Raw genomic sequence first — 8,288 nt, 5'->3', positions numbered from 1 at the left:
CTTCAGTTTCTTGGCAATTTCTCGCATGGAATACCCTTAATTTCTCAGAACAAGAATATACTGACGAGTTTCAGAAGAAAGTATTTTGTTTCTGGCCATTTTGAGCCTGTAATCAAACCCACAGATGCTGATGCTCCAGATACTCAACTAGTCTAAAGAAGACCAGCTTTATTGCTTCTTTAATCAGAACAACAGTTTTCAGCTGTGCTAACATAATTTCAAAAGGGTTTACTAAATGATCAATTAGCCTTTTAAAATGATAAACTTGGATCAGCTAACACAACGTGCCATTGGAACACAGGAGTGATGGTTGCTGATAATGGGCCTCTGTACACCTATGTAGATATTCCATAGAAAATCAGCCATTTCCAGCTACAATAGTCATTTTTCAACGTTAACAATGTCTACACTGTATTTCTGATCAATTTGATGTTATTTTAATTAGTTTGTTCTTTTTTTAGGTTTAACCAGAGGGCAAAAGTATGTTCAGTGCTGGCTGGCTTGCCTCTGAACCTAACCAGGCTTGGTCCTGGATGGGAGACCATCTGCTGCTGGAAGTGGTGATGGAGGGCCAGTAGGAGAAACTCTTTCCTCTGGTCTAAAAGAAATTCCCAATGCCCCAGGGCAGTGATTGGGGACATTGCCCTGTGTAGGGTGCTGTCTTTCGGATGGGACATTAAACGGGTCCTGACTCTCTGTGGTCACTAATGATCCCATGGCACTTATCGTAAGACTAGGGGTGTTAACCCCAGTGTCCTAGCTAAATTCACAATCTGGCCTTCATACCATCATGGCTACCTAATCACCCCCAGCTTCCAATTGGCTCATTCATCTCCCCTGTAACTAATCCCCAAGTCTCAGTCAAGTTACCTGGTAAAATAAGGGTTAAATAAAAAAACATTCTCTGAATGTTCTGTTGAACCCGACTTTAAATAGAACCAAGAGGAAACCTGCAGGAAACATTTATGGTGAAGCACTGAAATTCCCACCGAAGAACGTTGTTTCTGAACTATTTGAGAACATTCCCAATGTCAAACCACTTGGACAAATTTCCTAGAACATTACCAAAATGTGTATTAAATCTAACCATGTTTTAACTTTTATGAAAAGTTCTGTTAAAGTAATAAAATACCAATATACATGTTTTGGGGCAAGTTCCTTAAACGTGCTGATAATGTTCCTAAGCCAAGCAACAATCCTGCACCGTTCGCAGAAAGTTGAGGGAAGGTTTTACGCAAAATAACCAAAGGACAACCACGCTCTCACCTAGCCCTATGAAACATATAGTTCTCAGAACGTTATGTGCTAGCTGGGAGGTCACTGCAAGTAAGAGAAAGACACTGAACATGTGTGATGTCATGATGTCCAAGCAAGACATTTAGATAGCCAAGTCAAATTTGAGTAGGATTTTACAGATTTATAACTTGAAATATAGGTTTAGTAATAATCTAATATAACAGTTGGCATTGAATCATATATTTGGTTTCACATAAACGTAGTTCTCTAAAATTGAGAAACCCTAACTCATTTATTGTTTTAGGCTTTTCCAAAGAGTACATTTTTACAGTGTACATGTTTTAAGTCCATTGTTACAATTGAAGTCCCTGCTCTATCATGCATGCATACACTGCTTTTCTGTTGGCTACAACTACACTATCAGAACAGCTGGTAGAGAGTAAAGCCACAGTCAAAACGCACTTTGGAGCTCTGTGCGTAATGACAAGGCTGTCTTCTCAGACTGGAGTTGCGCATGCCATGTCACACCTCTTAACTTTACCTCTTTGCTTTACCTTGCAGCTTGCCTAACTTCGTGCATAAAGAGGACTAAAACTTGGGTAAACAGCACTAAAATCCAAACCTGGTCTTCGTATTAATCGAATATCTTTTGCGCGCTCGATTTTATATGATATATATATTTCTTTCATAACCTCATGAAATGAGTTTACTTTTATTTTGGATAAGTAATACAAAATACTTTATTGAATAATGACTTGGCTTTGGAACTAATAGATTTTTAATGGGAGCTCTCTTGAGGCTATTTTAAATGTAAAGCCTATGTCTGAAATGAATTACTCCTCCAAGTGAAGTGGACAGAACTAAACCATGGAGAATGTTACTTCAATTCCAAATAACCAAACACTTGGTCCATGGACTGATTATAGCACGGAATACAAAGTGGTCAGCATATTTTTTGTGATTCTCATCTGTGGGATAGGAATAGTTGGAAACGCTATGGTGATACTAGTTGTTCTTACAACCAAACACATGCGGACACCGACTAACTGTTACCTGGTGAGTTTGGCGGTGGCCGACCTGATGGTTCTGACGGCGGCGGGACTGCCGAATATTACACAGAGTTTGTATGGAGGCAGCTGGGTGTACGGATACGTCGGGTGCCTTAGCATAACTTATTTCCAGTACTTGGGCATCAACGCATCTTCATGCTCAATCACCGCTTTCACCATTGAGCGGTACATAGCCATCTGCCACCCCATAAAAGCGCAGTTTATGTGCACTCTGTCAAGAGCAAAGAAAATCATAGTGGTCGTTTGGGCTTTTACCTCGCTCTACTGCGCCATGTGGTTTTATCTGTCTGACATGAACGAGTTGATTTACGACAATATTACCTTGGTCTCATGCGAGTACAAAGTGTCAAGAAATCTTTACCTGCCATTTATCTACTTCACTGACTTTGCCATGTTCTACGTGGTGCCCCTCATGCTAGCCACTGTTCTGTATGGATTTATCGCTAGAATTCTTTTCCTCAACCCATTGCCGGCTGACCCCAAGGAAAATACAAAGTGGAAAAAAGAATCATGCCAAGGAAATAGGATGATGAGCACCAACAATTCATCCTGTAGCACAACCGTCCGCTCTCGCAGGCAGGTAAGTTGCCACTCTACTGTTTTAAGGTTTGTTATCTTATAACGGTGTATCTACATCGTAATAACTACGGTGTGTGTGTGTGTGTGTGTGTGTGTGCCTCGTGAATAAAGTGAGGGGAATCAAATTAATGATACAAAAAAACTCAGTATAATTAGATTATGAATTCAACAGTTTCATAATTGCGCTGGTATGATATGTCGTGAAGTTGGGGTGTTCAATCCAAGCATATACTGTACACTCTGTACACTGTACACACTTCCAAAAGGGTTCTTCTGCTGTCCCCATAGGAGAACCCATTTTGGTTCCAGGTAGAACCCTTTTGGGTTCCATGTAGAACCCTGTGTTCTACCTCCAACCAAAAAGGGTCCTTCAAAGGGTTATTTTATGGGGACAGCCGAATAACCCTTTTAGGTTATAGATAAGACGTTTTTTTCTAAGAGTGTATGGTAACATCCTAGAGAAGGGAATATTTGCCCACTGGGCACAGACGTCAATTCAACGTCTATTCCACGTCTATTCCACGTTAGTTCAACGTAATTTCATTGAAACGACGTGGAAACAATTTTGATTCAACCAGTGGGTAATCATTGTAAGTAGGTTACAGTGTGCAGCACGAGCAAGTCAACATGCAACAATCCACGTTAATATAGACTCATAAAGCCTCACCACTATGCTGACAGCACACGCCACTGAATAATGTCGTTTGTAACACATATAGAGCATACACAGCACCTGAGACTGAGCGTGCGAATGGGAGGGGTGTGAGTTTATCTGAAGAAAGGGAGAGCTCCACTATAAGGAGTGGATTTTCAAGTATTGTGGTGCCAGCATCATGTTATAGGAATGCTTGTCACCATTAGGGACTGGAGGTGGAGTACCGGCAAAATAAATACTGGGGTATGTGTACACCATACCGGTTGAACATGAGCCAACACAATATTTAAAACGAAGATGCCAATAAACCTGTAGGCTGTAGGCTCATTATTTATCATTAACGCATGTCACCCTCATGGAAATTAGTGAATGAACTAGAAAACTTGTAGAATACGCTCCAAAATGCGATGTGGTTTGAAGATAACAGTGACATTTTGTGAAGCCGGAGATGAGTGGCCGTGAACGAGATGCTGAGTGGACAGTGAACTCGTCAATTCAGGTTACAAGTGTAGGCCTAATGAATGAGAATCACAGAATGTTTGTAACAGACGTCTCTTTCCATTCATCAAATGGCCGCTGCACAGTGTGCTGTATGGATGTGGGAATTATTTCAGATTGGACTAACATGCTGACCACACCGCTCGCGTTGCGTGCGCTCGCGTTGCAAAATAAATTTACACATACATGTTATTCAATCATTGCACCCACACGGCTCGCATGCGACAGCGAGTGTCTGCGTGGCCAGGCACTGACATAGAAGTTAGCTCTATTTGTGACGCTCAACGCTTTGCAAGTCCTGCCTCTCAAATCTCCTCATTGGTTTTTAGGAGCATATACCCACGTGGGTGAAAGATGAACTGACGTCCACACTCCAGTCGGTTGTAGTAATGCACCTTAAAGTTGGTTGCCAACCGCCATATAAAGTCCAAAGAAGGAAAAGACACACGTAAGAAAGAGGAGATATGATGAGAAACGAATTGGGTTTACCGTTTTATCTGTGGATTAATTGTCGGAGTAGAGGACCTTGTGCATTTCAGGTAAAATAACAACCCAATGTTTATATCCCAGGACAAATTAGCTAGCAACAGCAAGCTAGCTAGCTAAATTGCCATAAATGTTTAATGCTTTTCGACCTGTCCCCAAATTAATATACTTGGTTCAGAGTATGTTTTGATATTTCAACCTGTGTGTCCTGATCACTTCTGGTGTGGGTGAACAAAATCAACGCGCGCGCGGTGGCGCACACGGACGCACGCACGCACGCGTCCGGTTTGGTCAGCATGTAACATGCATAGGTAGCCAGGTTTACAGGAAGTTATTTAAGTAATCAAATAATCCCCCCCCCCCCAATGGCTTAGACTTTTAGAGGTTAATGTGGCATTAGCATAACCAGTCATGATGTTTTCATCTGACTGTCAAACAACTGTACAGACGTTTCGTGAGAAGACCAATTTTTTTGTGATGTCTCATGGTCTGACAAACACCTCTGTATCTCGGGCACCTTCCACGCAGATGTGGAAGGCCGACATTGGTGGATGCGGTGGATTGAGATATCTCTAGTTTAAACTGACAGACTTTGATGTGATTTTTACAAATTATGTTACTTATTATGTTACTTGCACGGGTGCGTCAATAGACTCTTCATTTAAAGGGAATAAATTTGAAAAGTTAATACGACATATTTTTACTATTAGGTCCACAGAGATCCTATTAAATTAATAGGGATTTTATATGTAATTCTACCTGTAAGAAATTAAATCTATAGTACTTTCACCCCTGTTAAAAATGAAAGTAGCAAAGCCCAGGTAAAACGTTAGAGTTCTATTTTTCAGTGGGACAATTACACACATTTTAATGCCAAAGACACACCAGAATGACTTTCCAAGAATTGTTAAGTGTTCCTGCGTGGTCAAGTCTCAGTCCTGAATGAAATTTGCTTGAAAATCTGAAACCAGGTTTGAATATTGCTGTCAATCAATGACTCCCAACCAAATTTACTGAGCTTAAACAATTTTGACAAAAACATCAGATATACCTGTATGTTGCCTGAAGAGTTGTGCAAATTTGGTAGAATATTATACAAAATTATTCACAGCTGTAATGGCTGCCAAATGTCCTTCCACCAAGCATTAACTCTGGGGTGTGACGAGCTATGCAATCAAGACATCCTAGTTTTTTTTATTTGTAATTAATTAGGTTACCTTGGTTGCACGCCCTCAGCCTTGTCTGAAACATGGACCAAGCCAGCCTTGGGCTCTTTCTGTCTCAGTTGAATAGACAAAAAAGACAGATGATGGATCTGTGCTCACTGCTAGGTCATTTAGCAAAACAAGTCAGGATAAGGCTCTGACATAACACACACATCTCTAACTGGCCTAGCGATGAATGGAAACCAGTGCAATCCATACCACTTACCAGGGCCTGATTGAATTAACTCAAAAGGTCAAAATTGAATAAGGATAGTGATCAGGAATCTTCCATTAGCAATGATGATAGTTGCTCTCTGGCCCTATCCAATAAGAGACACATCCCTGGAGTGAGACCTCACAACATAAATAAGGATGATAGAGTTTAATATAAACATTATCACATCATAATTATATTAGCAATTAAACTGCTCTCTAGGTTCTGTTGGTTTAGTCTTACAGATGCTGTTTTGTCAGTCTCTCCAGTCTGTGGTTGATATTAATTGTCAGAGGGTGCTCTCTGACCCATTTCAACCACTTTTCTTTGCATAGCAGGAACATACATTTTTCCCACACATTTTTTAACAGGAGTCAAGCTGAATTCTATTATTTCCCATGTCCTTTGATGAAAATGGCTCTTGATTTTCTTCCATGTGTTGTTGTCAGGTGACTAAGATGTTAGCTGTGGTGGTGGTGCTCTTTGCCCTCCTCTGGATGCCCTACCGGACGCTGGTGGTGGTAAACTCCTTCCTGGACAAGCCTTACCTGGACCTCTGGTTCCTACTCTTCTGCCGCATCTGCATCTACCTGAACAGCGCCGTCAACCCTGTCATCTACAACGCCATGTCTCAGAAGTTTCGCACCTCCTTCAAGAAGTTGTGTCACTGCGGTCCACAGCGATTGGAGAAGCCGGCGTCTTACAGCTTGGCCCTGACCTACAGCGCCATCAAGGACACAACCAACGGAGAGAGCCCTGACCACTTCACTACCGAGATGGATGAGCTGGCCACACCCACAACCGGTGACCAGTTCCTGCCCAGCACCAAGAGGATATCATTCGAAGACCCCTCTCTGTCAGGCAGGGTTTCCCTTTGCACTCCCTGACGGAAAAAGTAACTCCATTCAGGCAACAATGATTATCTGAAAGGATCTTCTTATCCTTAAGCTCTAGTTTGTGATATCAAAATGGTCTCCAGCATCATAAATCCAATTCTATAACTCATTTTCTGTAGAGGAATTGATGTAATATTTGAGCAGTACAACGGCAAACATTAAATGCCAAAAATGTGTTGTTAATAGAGGAAGGAATGCTTAATTTCTTTATCTAGCATGGTGAAAATATATTCTCCCCTCTCTCTGTAGCCATCTTAGCACAAAGCACCCAATTATAGGCATTGTTTAAATCAGTCCTAAACATTGTGTGACACACACATTCAATTTGCAAGGTAATAATCATACTGCTTTCACATACTGAGCAACAGTTGCCATCTCTGTAAAGTGTTTTCCTACAAGGGAAATATAACAAGGGAAAGATGTTATCCCTCTTTTTATCTGGAGAGGTGTAGGCCAGGAACTCAGTGTGTGTGTGTGTGTGTGTGTGTGTGTGTGTGTGTGTGTGTGTGTGTGTGTGTGTGTGTGTGTGTGTGTGTGTGTGTGTGTGTGTGTGTGTGTGTGTGTGTGTGTGTGTGTGTGTGTGTGTGTGTGTGTGTGTGTGTGTGTGTGTGTGTGTGTTTTAAAGATAAGCTCACTCTACAGGAGGAGTCAACCTGTCTGGGCTAAGTTGTTAAAACCACCCTGCTTTGCATGTCTTAAAACAGCACAGAGAGAATGTGATCACTGACCACATTTCAAAGGCAGAATTCAAAGGAGGCAGAGTATCAAAACCATCTCTGCTCGAGGGGTGTAAATATCACACATTGCTTTAAATTGAAACCTGACTGTCAGGGAAATAGAGATGAGGTGGGATGAAGTTTCTTTAAAGGTTACAGCTGATGAAAAGGACTGATAACAAAGCAATGACACGCCGGATCTGTCATCCGTTTGATTGCTCAATACCATTTGACTTTATAGTAACCTTATTGGCTAAAAGGTTCACCCGATATGAAACGTTCCGCAGGGGCTTGTGTCAAAAATGCAGCATGGTTAAACATCCTGCTGTACCTGTAATGGACTACTGTGGTGTGGATTCAATCAAAAAGTGTTGAAAGGTCCGGAGTCCATAGCAAGAAAGATCTTTGATGGGTCAGACACCTGGGTGGTTGATGGTTGTCTCTAGGTCAGGGGCCTGACATGACCAGACCAAACATTATGTTGACATCCTCAACAGCTGAGACTGATGGTAGCATTTCCCCATAACGGATGCCCCCCAAGCATAACCCACAGAGCAAAGGCAAGATTAGAGGATTCATCAATGCCAAAGTGTTTTACTTTGGAGATTTGAGGGAGGCTGGTGAGTCATGGTACAGCCATAAAGCATGGGCACAGTGTCAAAGAAACAGAAAGAAAAAGCATAAAAGGAATGAGCATTCAATTAGAATTCAAATAAGGAAAACATAGAAAGTC

The 8,288-nt window shown here is 41.6% G+C and overlaps 1 protein-coding gene across 1 annotated transcript; it reads left to right on the top strand.

Moving 5' to 3' along the window:
• The first annotated feature begins 2,103 nt into the window (after positions 1-2,103).
• Positions 2,104-6,830, top strand: LOC120047115 (thyrotropin-releasing hormone receptor-like). The gene is made up of 2 exons (XM_038992653.1): positions 2,104-2,886; positions 6,393-6,830. Exons 1-2 carry the CDS (start codon positions 2,104-2,106, stop codon positions 6,828-6,830), a joined length of 1,221 nt encoding a protein of 406 aa, XP_038848581.1.
• The last annotated feature ends 1,458 nt before the right edge of the window (positions 6,831-8,288 follow it).

Source organism: Salvelinus namaycush, chromosome 5 (genome assembly GCF_016432855.1).
Source record: "Salvelinus namaycush isolate Seneca chromosome 5, SaNama_1.0, whole genome shotgun sequence".
NCBI lineage: Eukaryota > Metazoa > Chordata > Actinopteri > Salmoniformes > Salmonidae > Salvelinus > Salvelinus namaycush.
Note: the sequence above shows the minus strand (reverse complement) of the source record. Positions and strands in the feature narration are given on the sequence as shown.

Bases quoted from the DNA above. Each gene is read 5' to 3' on its own strand.
- LOC120047115 (XM_038992653.1), top strand. From the start codon at position 2,104: ATGGAGAATGTTACTTCAATTCCAAATAACCAAACACTTGGTCCATGG. The intron at 2,887-6,392 runs GTAAGTTGCCAC...TGTTGTTGTCAG, and splicing joins CCGTCCGCTCTCGCAGGCAG to GTGACTAAGATGTTAGCTGT.